Consider the following 23,517-nt stretch of genomic DNA (forward strand, 5'->3'; position numbering starts at 1 on the left):
AAAAACAAGCCACCGTGTAGACGCACGTTTATGACCACGAGCGTACCAGGAACATTGAATAACGCTAACATTATCTTAATTCTTCAGGAAGGAGACCCCAAGGACTCAAAAATGACAGACCGATTAGCTTACTGTCCGTTGCCTAGAAGGTATTTACTAAGGTAATCACAAATACAATCAGGACAACCTTATACCTCAATCAGCCAAATTATCAGGCAGGCTTTCGTAAAAGATACTCAACAATAGACCGTATAGAGAAATGCGCCGAATATAACCAAGCCCTATATATAGCCTTTATTGATTACTAGCAAGCATTCGAGAAAGCGATCTAGAAAGCAGTGCAAAATTCAGACGTCATGCAGGCATTGCGGAATCGGGGCATAGAAGAGTCTTGTGAAAATACTGGAAGTTATCTATAACGACAGCACAGCTACCACAGTTCATCACAAAGTCCGCAATAAAATTCCAATTAGGAAAGGTATCAGGCAGGGAAACACAACCTCGCCAATGCTATTCACCGCCTGTTTACAGGAGGTGTTCCGAGAACTGGATTAAGAGCGCTTGAGGATAAGAGCGAAAGGAGGGTGCCTAAGTAATCTGCGATTCGCCGGTGACATTAACCTGCTAAGTCACTCAGGAGATGAACTGCTAAGCATAATCAATGAGTTAGACAAGCAGAGGAGGACGGTGGGTCTAAAAATTAGCATTCCGAAAACGAAAGTAATGTTCAACAGTCTCGCAAGGGAATAGCAGTTCATAATTGGTAGCGAGGTACTGGAAGTGCTAAGAGAATACGTCTACTTAGGGCAGGTAGTGATTGCTGATCCGGATCATGAGATGGAAACAACTAAAATAACAATGGGGCGGAGCGCATAAGGTAGGTTTTCTCATGTCATCAATAGCAGTTTACCAATACCCTTCAGTACCTCACAGCAGTATATTAACGGCACTCACCTATAAAGGAGAACCGTGGAGACTAACGAAAAGGGTTCGGCTTGAGTTAAGGAAAACGCAGTGAACTATAGATAGAAAAATGATAGGTTTAACCTTAGGAGACCGAAAGCGGGCAGAGTGGGTGAGGGAACAAACGCGGGTTAATAACATCCTAGTCGAAATCAAGAGAAAGAACTGGGCTTCGGCAGGGAATGTAATGCGAAGGCAAGATAACCGCTGCTCCTTAAGGGTAAGTGAGTGGCAAAGGAGAAGGCAAGCGTAGCAGGGGGCGGAAGAAAGTTAGGTGGGCGGATGAATTTAAGAAGTTTGCCGGGCTAGGATGGCCACAGCTGGCAAAGGACAGGGTTAATTGCACTGACATGGGAGAGGTTTATCTTTTATGGTTTAGGGGGGGTTTAACGTCCCAAAGCAACTCATGCTATGAGGAACGCCGTAGTGAATGGCTCCGGACATGGGAGAGACCTTTGCCTTGTAGTCGGCGTAGTCAGGCTGATGATGACGATCATTATGAGGATGATGGTGATGATTTGGGCTTCCACTCCACCGAAAAGCTGTTGTCTCCCGGCCTGTCTGGTCCCTCCGCGACCTGTAAGAGCTCGGTACCAACCGTCTGGGTGGCAGCTGGGCCATCAAGGTCACGTGACCTTGTTTCGTCATCACAACCTGCCCACTGGATTGCGAGCAAACTTTCAGTTTTCTCAGTTCAATTATTGATTAGTCGCGAGAGGTTCCTCGGTAACAGCAACGTAGGACTCAAGCCCCACCAATGGTAGCCCGTGCCATCGCAGGACAGGGGAGCTCCGCTTAGCAGCCGCATTGCGCCAGTAGTGGTTGAAGACTCCTAGGGAACTATGAATGTAGAAAATGATCAATTCTACAGCAGTACAAATCTAAACCTATCCAATACCACGCAAACTTCCATAATATGAATTATCAACCAAAGTAACCCCGATCAAAACAAGCAAAATCATAGAAAAGTCGAAACAATGCAAAATAAGATCTAACCATGCTAGCTCCTAAATTCGCGATTTGCCCCCCACTATACCGGGCGTGGGTTTTTTTTTTACACATCTTAAAAATGCGAGGCACGCAAAGGTCTACGTTTAATTTGAGTTAAGAAATTTATGCTCATTGTCAAGTTACCTGACGACCCCTAGCACGGGTTTTTGTAGATAAGGAACATCCGATGTATCCTGCCTAGGGGAGAGGCAGGGTGGCTGCCTGGAGTTAAATTTCGATTTTAGTCTTTTTTTATTCCTTCCGGAAGCTTCTTTTATGCGAAAAAAAATCGTTAACCGGCTGGTTTTCGCTGAAAGCTTGAATGCTCCTAATTTTCGGAACCCGGCGAAAGACATCAACTGATGGCTCCTCCAGAATATCTGCACGCGAATAAGTTCAATTATTCCTAATGAAAATATATAAATCTTGCATAGGCTCACCGCGAGAACTAAGCCGATTACGAGCGTGATAGCAGTTGCTGTCTTCAGAGTGGGCACTTCTTGGATTACGTGAGACTAAAATGCGACATCGGAAATGTCGTCACCAGAAGAAAGCAACAGCCGACTGCTTGTGAACGAAACCCAAATAGAGGCTTATCTCGTTCGTACAACAGATGTAGTAGAAAGTCTATCTAAAACGTATCCACCAGTTTCCCGGCAATGAAGCCGATATGATCGAGGGTTTAACGCGCATTCGTTCTCACCTTTAAGCTGCAACCTGTAAGGAGTACTTTTAGGTTCTACCGCGTGAACTGTGCGAGGTCCTCCTTCCCACCCTTATCCCACTGGAGACGGCGGCGACATAATCACCGAATTCAAACAAATTAGCGTCCACGGAGGTATGAAGTTGTGCCCACTGTCCTGTCATCTGCACAGTCTTCATGGTCTCGTGTGTGCAGCGCCAAGAATACGCGTGCACGGGCTCACAGTGATCCGGCTGCATCGGTGTTACAACGGCTAGGCTCCGACGCTAGCATTTCCCAAAGGCACCGTCAGACAGGCAGGCATAAACCTCACTAAGCACTTATTTACTGTCGCTTCTCGGTACTTTTGCCAGTTATATAGGCCGGTGTTAAAGTTACGCCTGGAGTGCGTAAGCGCTGTTGCGGGTGCCACCTCTATCACCGTTCTAACACCTTCACTGACTACTTATGGCCGCAGTAGTACAGCTCCGTCTTTCAAGGCATTGATGATCGACTGGAGAAGGGAGGAGAAATTGGAGACAGCAGCTGGACGCAATGCGATATTTCGAGCCCCGTTTCCAGCCGATGTTAAAGACGTAAACTTTTCTACTTTACTTCATAAATATTGCCCTTTTGGTACATCTATTTACCAGCGAAATTTCATACGTCGACTAAAGCGGTGTGTAGATGCGCAGGGCACTATTTTTTTATGTGCTAATCCAACAGATAGCTGGGCGCAGCACGGACAGTTATCCACAGCGTCTCCGTCACCTTCCCCTGACCGCATCTTAGACAGACGCATGATAAGTGGAATTACCACAGTGAGTACAGTCGCACCTTTCTTCGTCAGTGTTATTGAAGGAAAACTCGTCCCTACCGTCAAAGCGGTCGTAAACACTGTGGGCGCGTATATGATGCAGTGTAGCCCTCAAGGTCACCGCCACGATTATGTAATTCACGTCCACTGACCCTATACTTTCCTCGCACGCGTCACTTGCGTCATACCTAGTCCAGTCGAACGAGTTTAGTTCAGTTGGAGATGACGCTTACTGAAGTCCCTATAACCAATGTAAAAGTTCCATGGGCTTCTAAAATGCTGCACTTGCACGTACGCGATAAGACGCGTGTGTGCTCTGAGCGATGAAACTGTTGCACCTGTTTGCGAGAAACCCAAAACTACGTTTGGCGCCCCTCCAAGGAGAGACCATCCATTTTCAAAGTCATTTAACCAAAGTGTCCTCTTTGTGTTCCGGTGTAGACGCACACGGCACGGCGTCGAAGAAAAAAGGCGGGCGATAAATGCACTCACAGCATCCTCCTCCCTCTTGGCGATGTCCTTGACGGCGGGCACGTAGATGGCGCAGTGCACCACAGGAGTCGAGGCGTCGGCAGCCTTCACCAGAAGCACCGCGTTCACTACGGGGTTGGCGCCATGGGCGGGCTGCAGAGGGCGCGAGAATTGCAAGGATCTCTCGCGGTACAGACGTGCACCCTTCTGATTTTTTTAACGTGCACACGCGAGCGTCAAACCAACGAGTCCACCAGCGCTGTATCACGGAGCACAGCGACGAAATGTGCGAGAATACGTGTGTGCGGGCAGCGAACAGTCCGATGCAAGTGTCTTCTGCTAAGCTGTTCCAGGAAACGGATCCAACCCCTTTTCTCTTGAGCACGTTATATTTTTTCATGAAAGATGCCATTAAATTAAAAATAAAGACCGTGCGGTAGCGCGTTAGCAACGTCTTCTGATCGCATTATTTAGCTTAATACTTCACACCTTGCTATACCAAGGAAGGAGGTACCACGTGGCATTTTCTAAGCTCTTCTCAGCGATATGCAGGAAAAGAACAGAAGGCGATCACGGATAAGTGGGGTTGGTTACGCTTTTCGGAACAGCTTTGCAGAAAATACTTCCACCGAACTGTTCATTGCACGCACACTCGTATTCTCGCACATTTCGGCGAGGTGCTCTGTGATAGGGCGCTTATAGACTAGGTACTCAAAGTTCGCGCGATCATGTTAAAAAATTTGAAGGGTGTGCTTGCAGCGCCCATGCTCAGCTATACGGAGCTCCACCTGCAATGTCACATTTCCTGTTGATGCCACTTGGGCTCAATAGGTTAATCCTAATAGGTTTCTTGATACAACCAAAATGCCGAAATTTTAGGCGTCCAGACTGCATGTCTTGCAATTAATACGCCGATATTTCGTGACCAACAATTAGCATCTTTCGTTTTAAAAGCTGCCAAAGACGACGAAAGGCATAGGCCCAGAGAAGAAATGACACTGGCGGCGTGTTCGCCAAATGCAGCCGGTACAGCCAGCGATGACAGCGCCGCCCACCGGCAGGTAGCAGCCACATTAAGGCTGGTTATAAATATTCATTCAGAACGACAGCTTGGCATCGCTGCTATGGCGCAGTGGATTAGAGGCTCGTGTTGCGTATGGAAGGTCGGCCGTTCGACTCCGCTTTCTGTACTGTAGTTTTATTGTTTTGTTTTTAATTTCATTTTTTTCCATTTTTTCCCTTTTAGGTCGCAAATCGTGATGCTTAGTGCCATATAACGCCGTTTAAGAGGATTATTATCCCTTTTAGGTAAGGCGTTGTGACAATCTTCAGTCACCGTGATAAATTCACCGTGGTTTCAAGCCTTGTGGCTGTACAGGCTGCAGTTGGCGAATACGCCACCCGGCTGAAGCCCGACTCTCGGCACTGATGCGCGACGGTCGCACCACGTCGCATTTCCTTTTGTAACGCATGACTCCGTGGCAGTCTCTTGAGCATAAGGGCAGAGCGTCTGATTTTAGAAACGACTGCGATCTCACAAAGCGCCCCATCCCCACTCATATCGGAATTTGAGGCTAGACTGAACAAACGACAAACGACGCGGTATTCGGAGCGCTACACCGTGCGGCTCAGTAGAAGGGCGGCCGCTGGCGCCGATGGTATACTCACAGCCGCGAAGAAAACCACGAGCACTTGGACGCAGGTGACAGTCAGGATGCCGGTGTTTATCGCCATGTTTATCAAGTGAGCTCAGGCACTTAGAAGGCACAGTGAAAAGAGTCTTTCACGCCTCAACTGGCAGCTTCTCCTTCTCTGGCGATGGCGGGGCAGAACAGGAACGCGTGCTGCGCGCGCTTTGACAGATCTTTTTCGTCTTTGATCAGTTCATCTCCGCTCTAGCTGCTTTTTTAGCCCTTTTATTCTAGGCGTCAGCCTTTTGAAAATTATTTAAGCAGTAACTGCGCAAGGAGCCCTAAACAGCGCTAAATAATTTAATCTACAGCGCGGGCGTTCGTTCCATGATGATCGTAAAACGAAGGCAGTCTCCTGCGTTAGAATAATCAGCATCAAAAAATCTCCGATGGAGATGGTCGTCCATGCAAAACACACGATGACGAGAAAATAGACGATCTCGGAATATCAGATACATTCATTCATTTCACGAATACACCACTCAGTTTAAAGTGGAAAGGAGGATCTATCCGCCACCAGACAAAAAGATCGACAAAAGCCAGGAGGTAACGTGGCGTCGGCTCCAGACGCGAGCCTTCTTTAACCAGTCAAGACTAGCACACATGTATGCAACACAATACAGCGCTACTTGCAAACAATGCGGCGAGATAGCCGGATATGACCACATTTTATGGAGCTGCAAAAATGCGCCGCCACCGGCGGACCTACTACCAGTTTCTTCTCTAGAGCGGTGGGAGGCTATACTGGCCAGCTCAGACCCGTTGACGCAAGTCCGGGCCACTGAGTGGGCTTACAAGGTCGCCAAGAGCCATGGGCTCGAAGCCACCTCGTATAATGCCCACTAGGGCTCAGTTCTGACAATAAACGTTTTTAAATCCAATCCAATCCCCAAAACACCGCAGCCACCTTTCCGGAAGCACCGCCTGAACTAAAACACAAAAGACCTGGTCAGGATCCGGTCCATCAACCTCTTGCTCAATTGCCAAACGCCCAAAGTCACTGTGGTTCAGTGGCAGTTTTAAAAGGAGGCGTTGCACAATGCTATACCACGGTAATTTCGTTTTGTGCGATTAAAAGCAGACAGCCCCGTTCTCATGCGAATAAACTAAACATGCGGTACCAGAGTCATGTTAAAAATGTTATTAATCTGAACGAACAAACGCAGCGTTTAAATAGGACACAGAAAGATTAGGACAGGACGGAGCTACATGTTATTTCTCCACTGCCGAAAAGAAAAAAGAAAGACACAATGACGGTTTCTGATAGATTTTCTATTTATCTAGGTCTGCAGAGGTTGTAGCGGCGTTTTCTCAGAGGTGATCACAAGATTTCACTTTGTTTGCGTTTTTCATGACCAATAGGACGGTATCATTAGGAGAGCGGTCATCCTTCCGCGGGCTTCACTAATGTTCCCAACAAGAAATGCGACCAAAGATATCTCTGAAGCGCCCACAGGGCAAGAACTGGGGCTCATTTTTTCTCAAACGGCGGCGCAAATCTACCCTATATGAGTGCCCGAAATCGTGAAACAATATTTCTAACACCGGTTACAGTTACTGAAGTAATTACAGATTTTTTATCGCTTAATAATTGTAAAGCTACAGATGCGTCAGGTTTACAGATACAGCCCATAAAGTTTACTATCGACATTCTTGCACCTTACCTCGCCAACAGCTTCAACCTATCTTTGGTTTACGGCGTTTTTCCGCGTCTCATGCAAAGGGCAAGAGTTACAGTAGCATATAAAAAAGAAAACAAAAATGAAATGGCAAACCATCGCCCGATATCCATCTTACCTGTGTTTTCTAAAGGCCTCGAAAAAGTTATTCTTAGGCGGCTATCCTGTTTCACTGAATGATATAACATTATCACGACTGCACAATATGGCTTTCGTAAAAACAGATCGACTTAGTTAGCTCTCCTTGCTCACAAAGAAATTATACCAAAAAATTTTGAATAAAAAAACATGGTACTTGGATTATTTTAAGATTTTTCAAAGGCGTTTGACCTTGTTAATCACTCTGTGCTGCTTAAAAAATTGGATCACTATGGTATTGAGGCATAGCCCGTATGCTGATTTCCTCATACTTGCGACATAGGTCTCACTTTGTTAGTACTGCCGGTGAATGCTCCCAGTTGAAAGCGGTAGCTTCTGGCGTTCCGCCAGGGAGCATTTTGGGTCCGTTTCTTTTTGTTCTTTATGTCAATGATATTGTCCATATTGATAGCATTGCTAAGTACATAATTTACGCAGATGACACTAGTCTGTTTTTTTCGGGTGCTTCAACTGCTGATATCGGAAATCGAGCTAATAAAACCTTAAAATAAACAAATACTTGGCCAGCTGATAATCACTTAAAAGTTAACATTAGTAAAACTGCAGCAGTCATGTTTCATCCACGCCACAAACACTTTGAACTTCCTCTAATTGAATTAAACAATGCCAGAATAGAATATGTGCAGTCTGCGAAAACTCTGGGCATTTACTTTGCAGCAGATATGTTGTGGAATGACCATATTAATTACGTTGTTCAGAAACTTTCCAGAACAGCTGGTATCATGCGCCGCAATTGCTTAATTTTCCTACGTCAGTCAACATGTTACTTTACCACTTTTTGTTCTCTTCCATAGCCAACTACGGATGTATGGTGTGGGCAACAACAACAGCTGAAAATATTGACAAACTCACTATCCTACAAAAACGTATTTTACGCATTGCATGCAAAGTGCCGTATTTCTTCCACACTGCGAGCCTTTTCCATCAACACAACGTTACACAAATGAAGTCCATGTATAACTATAGGCTGCGCTATAAATATAAACTCGCCATAATGAAAAATGATGACTCCATACTTACACTTGCTGGGTTAGAGCAAAGCAGAACTGTGTATGATAGCCGCGCAGCAGAGCCTTGGAATGTTAAGAAATGCCGCACAAACTTTGGCAAACAAATGTTGCAGCATAACTTACTGACACTTCTGAACCAGTTGTACTGCCACAAGAATCTTCGTGCATCCAGTATTTCTCTGAAAGAATTGCCCCAAATGTTCGTGTAGTTTTTAAAGCGAAAGCTTTACTACTTGCACTTCGAAGCCTTTGCCGTGACGCGGCGGTGCAACCATTGACCTTTCGCATGACCTCTGTGTGACGTCACGCCGAAGAGCTGGGCGACCATCTCGCGCCGTCTGCGAGTAGTGGCGGTGCCACCACCGGCGGCCTTAGATTAGATTGGATTAGATTGGATTAGATTAGATTACATTAGATTAAATTAGACTAGATTAGATTAGATTACATTACATTGGATTGGATTTGATTGTATAACCGATGCATCACCACAAGTCTAACCACAAGCCCCACCACCAGCTACACTACCAGCTGAACCATGGCGTAGGTACGGATATTGCTATCGCAATTACCGGGCTTAACCAAGCTAAGCCACAGCGAATTTTTTTTTTCTTGCTATTACCATTTTCAGCACACCTGTCAATTTTGCTCTCCTTTATTTTCTCCTCCCCGTCTGTGCCTTTATAGGCTCTTTGATCTAATGCAGTTTTGTTTTTCCTTTACAAGCACAATGCACTGCGTACTAACCTGCACGTCTCATTCTCTCTACCGAACATACGTGATTTTTCTTCTTACATTTTGTTTTATGTCGTACTCCGCCGCCGTCAATGCTGCACTGCAAGAGGAAGCCAGGACCTCTCAAGCTGTCTATACAGCTTTTTCCCTGGCTGTCCTCGCAACACCTAGCTGCGGAAATAAACCTTCAAGCCTTCAAACTTCACGTTCTCAGTTCTCCCAATCTTTGGACTCCTAGACGCGCTAGGGAGCCCCGCTTAACGACTTAGAAGCAAACCTGTATACTTTGTATACTTTTGACGATATACCTTTGTATACTTTTGACGGGGGCGGCGCCTTATTAGAAATAAACCAACTCGCCAAAATGTAATTAATAATTGGAAAAATGAAGGCAGACACAAAGAAAGGACCACACTGACGACGGTCACACTCTTCATTGATTTTATTACACGGAAAATATCTCCTTTGTGCACCGAAACTTACGCATCATGATTTTTTCTGGGATGAGGTTGCTTAAACAAAATAAAAACTAGGCAACAAATGGAAAGCACAAGAAAGAAATTCACAAGAATAACCCTTCTCTTTTTAATTTATTTGAAGTAATCAAGTCTTTTATTTAACCTCACGTCTCTTGTTATGACTTCATTTCCATCTCAACAGGAGCCTTTCCCTATATAATGAAATAAATTGTTAGTGCAAGCTCCGTCGTCTGTCTGCCTCAGTTTTGCTGTAACCCCTCTAGCACGGTTTTCTCTATAAAGCTCAAGCACCGTCGCTAGCTCGTCTTTAATGTCTGCTCTGGTCCTTCGGCGAACTAGGCAGCGCTAGCGGTGCGTCTGTCTCTGCGAAAATCAGGTCAGAAGACATGACTTAGCTTGTAGTCCTGGCGGGGTTTTCGAATCAGAGCTTCCTTTAACTAGAAAGAGGAAAATGGTCGGTGCACTAGGTGTAGGAAACACGGACTACGCCAGGGAAGCAAAACAATGAGATACCTTTTATTTAAGCAAAACTTCTTGTATCAGCTGGGGCACGTGTAGACGGAACGCAGAAAGACCACGCCCACTAAAACAAAGAACGCTGAGAATACCACGCCATCTAATGGAAGATCCTTGCATCATTAGAAACACGTTATGCAGATAAGTGGGGTACTCGATAGACTAAACGGCCGTCCAACTAACGAAGTTCCATGCATCTCAAGAATGTGAGTTAGAGGAGAAACGAGCGAAGAGTTAATGGCGCCCACTTTAGACGTACTTACGTGGAGGGAGGCTGTGTAAGTAATGACTGGAGATGACATCGAAGAAGTGCACGTGGGAAGCATGTCTGGTCTACAGTAAACAGGGATTGATTCCTTCTTCGATCACAAGCGACCCAAATCCACCGATGTACTCTACTCTGAGACCACCCTATTTTGAGGAAGGTTGAACTCGTCAACGGTTCGATATAAGGCATAGAAAACTGGGTGTTGAGGGTCCTTCGGCATTAATATGCGGGTTTGTTTTCCCTGGTAACCAAGACGCTACTTTCTTTTTAACAAAGTCAGATTATTAAATCCCTTAAACATAGCGATCTGCTTAAACTGCAAGAAACAACCAAAGACGCAGGCGACGCGTCTTCGAAATTTTCATGTTTAAAACACATTTAACGCCACGCTGAGGCACGGCACCTAAACGTACGTGGGCCTCTACGATAAATGGCAAGTATAATTTCATCTTCAGTCTGATCCCGGTCAGCCGTTAAAGGTCGAGAATTCGGCTACCTCGCGAGGACTTTGTTTAAATTTGGCTGTCATTACACAAAGACTGCGCACTGCACCATACTGCCTGGAACCAGCAGGCACAAGTTTTGATATCGCTGCCATTTCAATGTTCAGCGTCCACGTCGTCAGAGCTGGAGGACACTGCGCCACAACGGTGGAATGGTCGTAGCGCGCTACCATTGCAGAAACGCCAATTTAACTGGAAGCTTGAGCATCCCTCACCTTGAAACATAAATGCAATTCCCACCAATTTAACGTACAAAACAGGTAATGATGTAGTTTAGCTCGTGGCCATAAAAAATAGGTGAAATGGTAAGAAAAACGTTTTTTCTTTCAGCTGTGCTTTTGGAAGACCGCAGTTTCTCGCAATTTGATTTGTTAGCTCAGCCACCACGTCACAAGTTTCGTCCAGCAATAAAGGGGCAGTGCGTAGATACATGTGTGCATAAGTGTAAGAAAACGCCAAGAAAATTGGCGGTGGTTTGACCAATGGCCATCTCGAGTAGAATCGCGGAAGCAACGGCGCAGCAATCGCAGCGGCGGCGGCATCTCAGGGGGCACTTGACTGTATAAAGTGCGTAGAGGCGAAAGCGTTTTCCGCACCACTTTGACTGCCTCTGTGGGACTGGTGACGTCACACATGATTCGGCACTAATTACTAAGTAATGACAATTTACTAATCAACGGCTAATTACTGATTAATGACAAAATACAAATTAACTGCTAATTAATGACGCCTAAGCTTCGCCTTTAGGAGTGGAACGCGACAGCGTGTTGTAACGCTGCCAAGCAGTTCACGGAACGCACCACCCGTTCGGCGGGACGCCTTACTCTTTGAACGCAACGCTTTTTGAGGAAAGGAAATGGCGCAGTAATTCTCTGTCATCTCGGTGGACACCTGAACCGCAGCGTACAGGAAGGGAGGCAGTGGGAGTGAAAGAAGAAAAGGAAAGAAGGGCCGTAATGAAGAAAATCAAAATTGTATTTGAGGAGAGGAAATTACGTAGTAACTGTCTCACATATCTCGGTGAACACCCGTCATCAGTTTGTATAGGAAGGAAGAAAGTGAATCTTAGGACATGTGAACTGTTGGAAAGACTTTGAGGGTGAGGCTGTCGGGATGACATGCACCACAAAATTATACAATTTTTATTCATGTCGCTTGCGCTAAGCTTTAGAAAAAGCCTGCACGATTCGCACACTATGGGTCTCTGCACAAATACTTTTTGACCCCGCCATTTTTTGTGACCCATCCTTTTGCGTCGGTCAAGTGCGTGCGAGATGTAAAAGGGCCCGGGCTGGGTATCTGCTGCCGAAGGAGCAGCTGTCGTCATCGCTCTGGCGGCCATGGTCGCAGCGGCACAGGTCTTTTCACCGCGAAAGTTGTTCCCAGGACATTTTAGCACCGGAGTGCGCTTCGCCTCATCCGGTTTAGTGTACTGTTTCTGCGTTAGAGCAGGATGGAAAAATTCCCAAAACCGCCACAGAAAAGAAAATAATGCAGCTGAGAACATAGAAAGTAGGCTACAATGAAAAAGAATCGGAATACTAATAAAAGTAAAAACACAAAATACTAAACAAATAAAACAACGACTTTAATTTACTAGTCAAAGTGGCACTCGCCACCACCCCGATTCAGAGTCGACGTCAATATGATCAATCTATAGCAACTTTCACTAATGCCCCTCTAGGGCCATTATTGGTAGCCTAATCTGGCAGTGCTTCATATTTAGTTACGAAATGTCTGCCAAAGGTGCCATTTTGAAAAGATCACACATGGCTCTCAGTATTTTGCTTCTAGCTTTGATTTATGGGCCGGAAGTATTAATTCCCCTTGCGTCCCAATGAACATGAACCAACTCTTTCAACGTGGCGCCGCGTCAAGCCTTTGCTATATGTAGGACAAGTGAGTTGTTCCTGTGAGATTCATTGCATATAATAACACTGCAAATCGCAGCAATTAGGAGAGAGAAGCTCAAGCAGTAAACAGAGAGCTCCAAGGTCCGACCTGCAGCCGCCTGGGCGCACGTTCAGCCTGCAAACGCTGCGTACTTCCTGGCCCCGTCCGATCACGAGAAGATAAGCAAGCGACCCCTTTAAAAAGAGGTCCAATCGGAGGACCTTGCTTTCCCAGTGTCATGCGTGCACTGGGGCAGAGGTAGATGGGAAAGATATGTGTCCGTGGAAAACGACAGCGTATATGACCGTGAAACAGTATAGGGCTGTCCGTTGAACACGCGAGATCTCGATGGCCGCGCTCGGCTGCCTTCAAGATCGAACAGTATCACTAAGCTGAATGAACCCCTGCAACGGTTGCCCATTAGGCCCTGGGAAATCGACAGGTGGAGGACCATTCTTGCAAACCCCCTCCCCCCGTGTTCTCTTAAACCGTCTCTGTAAAGTGAGAAATGACCGAAGCTTTGACATATTTACTACATCAATCAGTTTTCTTTCTCAGCAAGAAGGCAATACTTTCCTGCGACAAAAGATGGCATCTCATAAAAACTGCGAACCACTGCTACTGGTTGAAATTAGGCAAAGAATACTTTCATGCATTTGTTTTTTTCGGCATAACAGCTAACTTACAACATCAATCATTTCGTGGCTGGTAGAAAGGCTGCTACCAGTCCACAAGATTGCAGTCATCGGCTGTTGTTGTCTTCGTTTTGTTTATCCTTCGATTAAGAGAAATCTGAAGATGTGGTACTTAGACGGGAAGAAGAGACAATTGCACACGGGTGTGCACTCACGACCAAGAGTGCCCCTCCGTGTGTGCAATTGCTGTCGTCAGCCATCAAATAACAACATTCTGTGTTTCCAGACAGATACTTACGTCACGCTGGGGCAGTGATCAAGCAGTGAAAACTTTGTTTTCACTGTTAGGAAAGAAATTGTGCAAGAAACAAATTAAACTGACGAGACTGCTAACGGGAATATATTTTAAGCGAAAAACAAAACGGGAACTCGGGGTTCACCCAGGAAATTCAGGAGTCTATGCATTGAGTTGCTCTGCATTTTGTACAGGAATAAAGCTCCTTAATAGACTGAAACAATTATGCATTATTTCTTCCGTAACACGACGATGATCATATGGATGCACGGTGGCAAGTAGTCACTATACTTCGGTAGCAAAAGAAAATACTTTTGTTAAAATGCAACTATTGCAAGTAAATGGAATATTTAAATTATTTAGTCAGACTGCCTTATACAACATTTTTCTTAAAACACATGTAAAAATGAAGTGCTTTACAGAAGTGAAATTGTTAAATGCCTTAAACTTGTCCCGCCTGAATCTGTACATACTTCCACAACTGAGGCGACGCGGTTGCTCAGTGGTTGTAACACTCGGCTGCTGACCCGAAATACGCAGGTTGGATCCCGGCCGCGGCGGTCATATTTCGATGGAAGCGAAATTCTAGAGGCCCGTGTACTGTGCACGTTAAAGAACCCCAGGTGGTCGAAATTTCCGGAGCCCTTCACTAGGGCGTCCCTCATAGCCTAAGTCGTTTTAGGACTTTAAACGCTTATGAACCCTAAATTTTCACAGGTGAAGACGCCGTCCTGAAAATAAAAATGATGAATTTGTAACTGCATATACTGCCAAAACAACCCGCAACATAAGAAAAAGTTATGAAAGCGTCAGATATTCCGTATATCAGCAGCATAAATGGATATATAACAGGAGGTAGTGATAGATACACCCCTGCTTTAATTTTGTAGTTTGCGCGTTAATTAACTCATTAAGCAAGTTATATCTGTTTCAGCAAAACTGCTCAAGCTTGCGGCTATGTCGCTGAAAAAATAATGTTCCAGTTAAAATTGAGAAACACCTGACAAGACGGGCCTGGCTAGCCCCGGATCACCTGTCCTTGGCGACTGGCGCACAACATCCTCGGCGCTCAGAGCTACGTCGGAAAAAAGCCTTTCTCTTTCTTTCTTTGCACTTAAGGAAAAGAAGTGCTTTCAGAGCAGTATATATGATCCGGAGCTACAGCCAAATTCACTGTTAAGTAAACATGCAAGTTTCCGGCTAGTCAGCGAGGTTAAGTATCTTCGCCGGTGTACAAGGCGCTCACTTTCCTTGAACGGGTTACCAGGAAACGTAAGAAACCAAAAATTCGCACAGCCTTCAGCAGTTGCCTCTCGAGAGTAAACATATCACCGATGCCTTATCAATGCAATGTCAAACGAAATGCACCAAGGAAGTGCGCAAACCAATTAGTTGCTCGGGGGCACCATCTGTTATGGTAAGCTCCTTTAACGACAAAATTACGCACTACATCTAGCACCGGCAGCAGCGCGCGGCCACCTCATCGCCTCCATCACGACGGCCATCGCACCCAGTCGTGACCGTGAACATCGCAGCCAGATCCAATGGTCCCTGCCCGACGGAGGTGTCTGTTGTGCCACGCGCGCACACGCACGCACGCACACACGCACGCGCACCCCTTTCCTTCTGTCGCAAGCAGCGCGTGAGGTAACGCGAGACGAGCGACGCCGCGACAAGCGCAGCAGTGGAGGGGGGCCGAGAAAACTTTCCGGCCTTGGGAACGTCCAGTTTCGAGCCGACCTTGCGCTCTGCCTACCGGTGCGCTAGCGCTGCCGGCGGCGGCGTTTCACGCTGTCGCATTCGCCTCCCTTTTCTCCTCCTCAGCCGATCGCGCGCCGTATTGAGCCGTTTTCCTCGGTCGGTAAACGCACGCGCGCCAGCGCTCGTTAGCCCTTCGACGAGGGCCGCCCATTTCCATGTCTACCGGGCGTCCCGAGCTGCACGTTTCTAGGTGACCGCAGACGGCCGAGGGAAGATGCGCTCGTGATTCGCTCCCTTCTCTGGCTGCGGCTGTCAGTGTCGTGCGCGTGAGCACGCCGTGTTCGTCGTCGACGATGTCTTGTGCGGTCTCTCGGTGCATCGCGTGTGTGTGTCTCTGCGCGATACTACTCAGTGGCGTTGGTCCCGGTACCGTTGTTAGGGGTAGTTCTGCGGCTGATGTGGCGCGTGCCAAACCGCACGAAGAGAAATTTCAAGAGGAAAATGAAATACTGAGGCCGACAAAGCCGCAACGGTGGGATCGACAGGTTGCAGACTACGTGCCCGCGGAGTACCGCTTCTTGACATCTCTGCGGCAGAGCGCACAGCAAAGTTCGACCGACGAGCATGCAAGTCACGTGCCTTGGAGTTTACGTGATCGAAGTCAGCACCATCGCGTGTCCGCAGCAGACGAGCCTGGCAACAGCTACGATGAACGCCAACTCCTCCGAAACTCGCAGCTTTTGGTCCAGGAGCGAACAGGTCCACATGACACTCCGCCACCATGTCATGGCAGAAGACGCAAGAGAGCTTTCGACCTGGATACCGAAACCCGAGCAGCTTGGACCGACCCCGAGGGTGCGTTGACGAGGGCGGCCGAGTGGTTTGTGCGAAAGTTGTGGATGCCCATTCAGGAGCTGGCTGGCAACGGCACCTTGTCGTCCAAGTGTGTGTCCGGACTGCTGTCGGTATACAGCGGGGTCAAGCACGGACAGCTGTGGGCGCTCAAATGTAAGTTTACCTTACGGTACGCATTTCAAGGGCAGGCTTTGGGAGAACTGCAAAAGGACACGTAGCCGTCTGTTTAAGCGAAATTCCCGTGTGATGAGGGACCTCCGTTAGTGCTTGAGGAGGCGATCTAAAACTACAGTCTGGGATAAATTCAGTGCCCGAGCAGTATGCTCATTGACATCAGTGGCAGTATTTACCAAGGGCGTCAGAATTAGAGCTCATGTGGACATCAACTTGGCCTTTTAATGAGACATTCCTGATGGAGATCCCAACGTGAAGAGAAGGGAAGCATACCATGTTAAAGAACACTGTCGCTGCCACCTTGTTGACTGCCGTGGCACAGGTAGACTTTCGGAAGGACTTCCAATTGGTTTAGAGCGGAGCTATTCGAGAAATTTTTCTATTATTGGCACTCTACTGTACGACTTTTCGCTAAGAACAGAAGTCGATGATAGCGCCTTCGTCGAAATCTCTCGCAGAAAGCGTTGTGCCTTTATCGACCATGTCTGCGCGTCGCATCAAAGGCAGAGAGCGGCAGATCTGCGCGCCCAGTTGTGGAACATTTGACGACTGTTGGTGGAAAAGCCGTTGGGCCTCACATTGTGAAGAAAAGAGTGATGTAACGTCGCATTCGAGCTGACAAACTGCAAGCGAAAAGCGTTGTGGCGAGGAATACAGCGGCCTACGTGTGCTACTGAATTTGTCGATAACACGATCTATTGTCAACTGCAGAATCACTTTGAAGCTCTTCGCACAACACGCACACCCTTCAAGCTCCCATTGCTTCTTTTCGAACAGCAAGCGCAGACATCATACGTGAAGCAGTAATGTGATCTAAGTTGCTCCTTTGGGACGAAATCCAGACGATGACAGCTCTGGGAAACTTCAGTGTTACTGGCGTTCTCTATTTACATCTATACTTGTACGTAAATTGTTTGCGGCTTGCGCCCATGTGGCTTTGTTTTCAGTAAGTTATCCATTTTCGTTCCCTGGCGTACATGCGAAGAATAAGTACCATCAAAAAGGTCTCCCATGCAGTCGAAAAACGCAACTGAAAAGTTTTAGTTGGCACATCACTATTTCTATAATATTTTTGGTCAAAAACTTGTAGTAGCAACAGATATTTTTTTAGTGACAACAGAAATTTCTGTACTTACTACAGACAGGTACGGCAGAAATACAGAAATGTACTAGAGAAAAAGCTACCGTACTAGAGAAGAATGCTACAAAAACAACAGAAAAATCTGTCGTTAATTATGATGAAACTAGAAAACGTTTTGTTGCATTTTTGACACGGTTCTGTCGCTGTTTTTTACTAGGCGTGTAGTTGCCATAGAAGAGAGAGACTGAAGTACTGAAGCAGGATAGCTACCAATGGGCTTGACTTTCACTCCGCAGCTATCCTTTGCGAATACTGTCTGAGATGGAATTCCTTTCTAATTGCATTCGAATCATCTCCACGCGAAAGGTTGGTGGTTGTGTACGTGTCATATTTGAAAATATTACCAGACTCATTGCTCTTCACCGTGGCCGCTTAAATCAACGTAGCGAGTAGATTTTTGTGGGAGTGAAATAGAGTGTGATTTAACTGTATCTACCGCACAACAGCGCGTAATTCACCCAGGCTTACTTAGACTAGCGACAAGCCTTTCTTTTCGAGCATTTTTCCCTTGTACTAGCATCCTTGAGTTAGCCTTTGAACCAGTTGCTTAATCAATCCTTGTTCTAAACTGCTTATATCATTCCCTGAACAGCACTTCAGTTTTTATTGCAAGACCATTTAAAAACCTACTCGCAGGCACAAGGCTTCATTACAAGGTTTAGCCGGGGCATCAGTTGCTTATTCGGGCTGTTATTTCCCATCTAGCTCGCGATATTTTCGCTGAGCTGCGCCATTATAAAAGAAAAACCCAAGGTGCAACTGCTTCCAGAACGGCCAAGCCATGCAGCGGGCCTCATATCTATTGTTAGCATAAGTTATCTATTTCTATTGTTAGCATAAGTAACTAGCGCTGCTATTTTGCCTAAACTGGCTACAAAAGAAATTTGCACTCTTCGTCCTGCAAACAAAAAACACAACCAAGGCGTCGGTGCTAATGCGTCATTTCTTAGCACAGCTCAATATGCTGTAGACAGAACGCTTTGTTCATTTTGTCCTTTCCTGTAGAACTTGTATATCTCGCTTTTACGGCGCTCTTCGAGCATGATTACGAGTACGTTTTTTGTGTTTCTTTAGGGGGGGGGGGGGGGTGAATCTTTATCGTAAGCAGCCTGACCACTTCCACTGCAGATGAAGCGCCTCTCCTATGTCCCTCTATTTAACTCTATCCTTTGCCGGCTGTGCCTACGTAACCCCCACAAATTTTCTAATCTCATCCCCCCGCCTGACTCTCGCCGCCTTCTGCTACACATGTTCTCTCTCTCTGAATCCACTCCGTTATCTAAGTAGCCATGCTGTAAAAAAGGCACCTTTGAGCGATCTCTATGGAGTACGTCTAATTTAATGGAACTCACGGCATTCCTCTAATTTGTGGGTATGCGGATTATGAGAGCCAGTCTTATATTAACTCGTAACCGCAACTTGCGTAAAGTTTTTTCTCATAAAAACCCTCCGAAAGCTTATAATGCTGAGAATTTTTCTTGGGAAGTGGTGTTTCAGGAAACAACTATCTCCAATTCAATGTCTGTGTGCAAAGAACGCCCAATGGAATAAAAGCATACCAGTTGTAACTCGCCACGGTAGTTCCTTAGTGCGAAACAATACCTGTTTCGACATAGGGTTTGTGCTGTTTAGTTGGGTAATAACAGACGCACGATGTTTCGGTTCAAAATAGGCAATTTTCTCTCCTGACCACTTTCGAACTAAAGCGAATACTTTCCGGTCACGTATATTGCAGAAGGAAAACTGGCAGCTTCAGTACCGAAACTTCTCACAGAAATCGGAACAGGCTAATGATGTTTTTGTCGTCTGCGCTTGAATGAGCGCATGCCTTTGGAGTAAGACAGAAAGCTGCAAACAGTCGTACTGCTTTGCTTCTTATTCTGTAGAAGCCGGGTTCTCTCTAAAACTACGTTCGCTGGAATGGCGAAAATTCGTAATCGCGATAGAAAGCTTCGCAACGCACATTCCTCGAATCGCTATTTCATGCGTGCATGCTAATATATTTTAGGTTGCCGTTGGCGATCAAATGCACTAGCACTCCCAATTTACTCTCCCCTTATAAATTCATCCTTTATCGGGGTAGTCTAATGTTGGCTATGCCCAAAATGAGGCATGCCGTGGCTCCGATAGGTTTAAATAAGCGCTACTGCGTAGCAATTGTTTTGTGGAGAGGTAAGCTGCTTTCTTTTACTTTTAATGCCAGCTTTTCGTTTATATGTACTGCCTACTTCGTGTGAAGTAAAGCATGGTTTGTATCGGCAAGATTTCGTACAGAATCTGATTCGCGAATGTAACCTGCGATAGTTCCTGAAATAAACACGGAATAACTGCTTCCTGAAATCTTCCAAACTAAATCTATCAAAGACGGGTCGTGACGTTTACGACACTGCGGTAGCCGGTATTATTGTCCATCTGGTCTCCTTCGTACTAAGTTTGCTTCACTTTATTGTGAAGAAACGTACCTCTAACCTGCACTCTAAGCAAAGAGTACTTCAAGAGATTTCTTGTTCTCCTTTAATGCAATTCAGATCGCAATTGTAATCAGACACAACATTTTATCTGTTGTTAATCATGAGGAGGAAACACTATCGCGGAGCTATCTTTCAGTGCTGACCTATATACTTGAGTTCAAGAAAGGCAAACCTGCCTAGTCTCTCACGACATCACAGAGGCGCTGCCAGCGACAATAATATAACCCCACATCTCGCTGCCAGCAGCATAGCACCTATGCCACAGCGTCATCGCTTCAGACTATGTGGAACAGGGAGACCGATTTGGGAACTTAGCTCGCTTGAAGGTTCGATCTGTCTAGTGCATTTGAAATTTAGTCGTGTTTACCCAATCCGCTCTCAGGTTAAGCCACTCTGGAGTATTATAGTTTTCCCTAGTCTTGTTCACAACATTAATGTAACGCTGGGGTTATAATAACGAAACACCCACCACCTGTTGAGTTTGGTTGGTCTAGACTGATTTTATCGACACTAAAGATGTGAAGGACGGAAAGTTGGACAAGTTGGTCGTAGGATGACATTGCTGCAACAGCGCAAAAGACGACTAAGAAAAAAGTAAAACGCACGAAAACATGAAGTATTGGCAATGCCTTTCAGGAGATGACAAAGATGCGTTTATGGAAGCACTTAACATTCCTTCTTGCACGAAGTAACAACACGCGACGACTGAGCATCCGATAAACAGCAAGCCCAACTTACGCTAGCCTTCTTTATTTATTGGACAGGGAGGGTGAAGAAACCGGCTAGCCTTTATAGATGCGTGGGCAGCATTCCAAAGGCAATGAAGGGCTCTGGCAGCATTGCGAAGACACTCAATCTCACATCACTGAATCTTTCTTAGCTGCTTGTTTTTCTCCCCACTGGCGGAGCGCAAAATTTTCTAGAAAAGCAGCGCATAGCATTCTGGTTTTACCACCGTAGAAAGAGTCTGACAAACAACATTATATGCTCGTACTCTTTAATATGTTTGCATGAATTTTGACCGGTGCGCGATCAGCATAACGGCCGACTTTGAGCGGCGGTTTAGTTGTAGAGTCCAGCGCATTTCGTTTTTATTTTTTCGCAACATCCATCACAAATTTATGCTTTTGCACTTGTCCTTATTAAGACTACGCTCTGAATAAGAATGTGCTATATGGGAGTAAAAATGAAGTGAAGTGTCCTATAGCGCACTCTGATTTATAAAAGGGAGTGTGCTAAAGGACAGCTTACTCTCTTCTTAATTTTTTTTGCTATTTAGAGTGCACTGTAATACAACCACGCATTTACTCTTCCCGTGTTTTCTTAAAGGTAATCCACAAAGCCAGTTCTGAAGGGAATGGCTTGGTCACATCGCATTAACGAAGCTTTAAAAGCAGTGGGCACCGCACACTCTGTTACGTTTGCGATAATACTTTGGAAATAAAAGCCGTCTTGTTTGTGCGAACTTTGCTGAAAAAAAACAGCGACCCTTCGTGTATAAAAAAACTGTTCAGCGCCATGTTATTCCCAGACGCATGAGGCTGTCGCATCCCCAGAAGGAGCGAGCCAGTTTATGATGAATAAAGAGATAAATGAAGAAAGCAGTTTTCTTCCATGACGTCCAGTGATTTACATGGCGTACAGATTGAATGTCTCATCCAAAAAAAAACGCCGGTCATGTAGGGCTAAAAGCTGCTGGCTTGGGGTGTGACCGATAACGATAAACGATAGGGAAGGGAAGACCGGCAGGACGAGAGTATGGTGTCCAAAAGCTCACTTTCTAAAACGGTGTTTAGTTTGTGCTAAATGTTGATGAATTGTTTTCTTATCACAAATAATAAAGCGGTCATGAGGGAAGGGGAGGTGCATAGCTATATCACTCTAGGTGGACACTTAATCGGGACCCTGACGGGAAGAATAAAAGGGCGAGTGAAAGGTGGTAGAGAGAAAAAGACCCGTACTCCAGGCCTTCCTATTAGTTTACACCCTATTAGTTTACATTAGTTTACAGTTTACATTAAATTAGATCTTGCGTAAAAGCGCAAGATTCGTGACGTCCGTCATCAACTTGAAGTGAAGTCAACGTGACACGACAGGAGCAGTTGCAGTGGATGACACCACCTGGAACTCGTTTGTTTTTGTCATTTTCATGATTTTTGTGTATTTTCACCCTATCATTTACACATCGCTTTAAGAAACCGCTTCAAAGCGCAGCTAATCTTTTAAAACCGCGTTCACACTGCTGTCACTTCTCGTCCGACATTTATGATTTTCCGACACTTGTCCGAATCATCTGCAGCTACAAGCGCTTGACTTCAGGCACTGCAGGCACTTGAATAAACTGTAGTTTTGGTGCACCCGCATGTTATTTTTCAAAGGCACGTTATCGATCTTAAGGCCTACACAATGTTCAAGCCGTCATCCATTTAATCTATTGGCCGAGTTAGTGTTTGCCTCTCGACCAACCATTTCTTCACTGCACCGCTTGGACCACTTAACGGGGCTTCTGCCATCTCGAGTCACTGCACTATACCAGTGTCACCATATTAAAATGGCTGACCGAAGTAACCAGCACAGCAGCTTAGAGTGTAGCTAACAGCTATAGTGAAGAGGACTTTCGACACTGACGGCAGCCGTGGCGTAGTAGTCTGGACATCCGCTTTGCATGCTGGAGGTGTGAGGTACGATCCCCACTGCCACCGTGCACCAACTGGGGAATACAATGCGTACAAGCTTTTCCCGTGATCTAGTTCTCGGCTTTTCTGGGGTTAAATGCTTCGGAAATGAGTCTTTGGCGTCACCTTCTACAAAAAAAAACACCTCAGCAATGAATTTGTCATCATCATTTAGACAGTAATGTTTGTTTACTTGTTTTGTTGCTTGCTTGCCTGTTTGTTTGTTTGTTTGTTTGTTTGTTTGTTTGTTTGTTTGTTTGTTTGTTTGTTTGTTTGTTTGTTTGTTTGTTTGTTTGTTTGTTTAATTCGCAACCTATTGCTTTCTAGTCGGTTGGGGCCATCTGTTCGGCACTACCTGAGCGATTAAGCGATTACATCGGTGAGGGCCAAATCTATCGCCTTCATGAACGGAAACTTCGAGTTTGAGCAGACCCTCCAACTCCAAACAAATACGTGCGCCGTGCAGCAAAATATAACACGCTATATAAATGTATGCAAAAGCTACGCGCATACTTCTGTCCGGCCTATACCCAAGGAATGCGCCTTGGCCGCAGGGACAGTCACCGGCAGTGTCATTAAGAGTCGTATTGCGTTGTCTAGCGCCTCCCCCGAAGAAGCTTCCACTGACGCAAGGTCAAACAGATCACAGACTCGACGGACATAAGCGCGCAAACATTAGCCGCAATGAGGGGCCTCCATGACGGTTTTGGGCGCTCC

General features: G+C 45.9%; 2 protein-coding genes across 2 annotated transcripts in view; one reads left to right on the plus strand and one right to left on the minus strand.

Annotated features, from left to right (window-relative positions):
• The window catches only part of LOC149362308 (signal peptide peptidase-like 2B), a 45,607-nt gene extending 38,265 nt beyond the window's left edge, over positions 1–7,342 (minus strand). The window contains exons 1-2 of the mRNA XM_089569693.1: positions 5,592–7,342; positions 3,945–4,076 (exon numbers count right to left, since the gene is read on the minus strand). Of these exons, the coding sequence (XP_089425819.1) occupies positions 3,945–4,076; positions 5,592–5,657 (198 nt within the window). The 5' untranslated portion in view covers positions 5,658–7,342. The remainder of the gene's footprint in view (positions 1–3,944; positions 4,077–5,591) is intronic.
• An 8,169-nt stretch (positions 7,343–15,511) lies between these two features.
• Positions 15,512–23,517, plus strand: part of LOC149362309 (uncharacterized) — a 69,546-nt gene continuing 61,540 nt past the window's right edge. Inside the window, exon 1 of the mRNA XM_089572984.1 lies at positions 15,512–16,492. Within this exon, the coding sequence (XP_089429110.1) occupies positions 15,838–16,492 (655 nt within the window). The 5' untranslated portion in view covers positions 15,512–15,837. The remainder of the gene's footprint in view (positions 16,493–23,517) is intronic.

The sequence above is a fragment of the Amblyomma mixtum genome, chromosome 2, assembly GCF_055824585.1.
Source record: "Amblyomma mixtum isolate Tamu chromosome 2, ASM5582458v1, whole genome shotgun sequence".
Lineage (NCBI taxonomy): Eukaryota > Metazoa > Arthropoda > Arachnida > Ixodida > Ixodidae > Amblyomma > Amblyomma mixtum.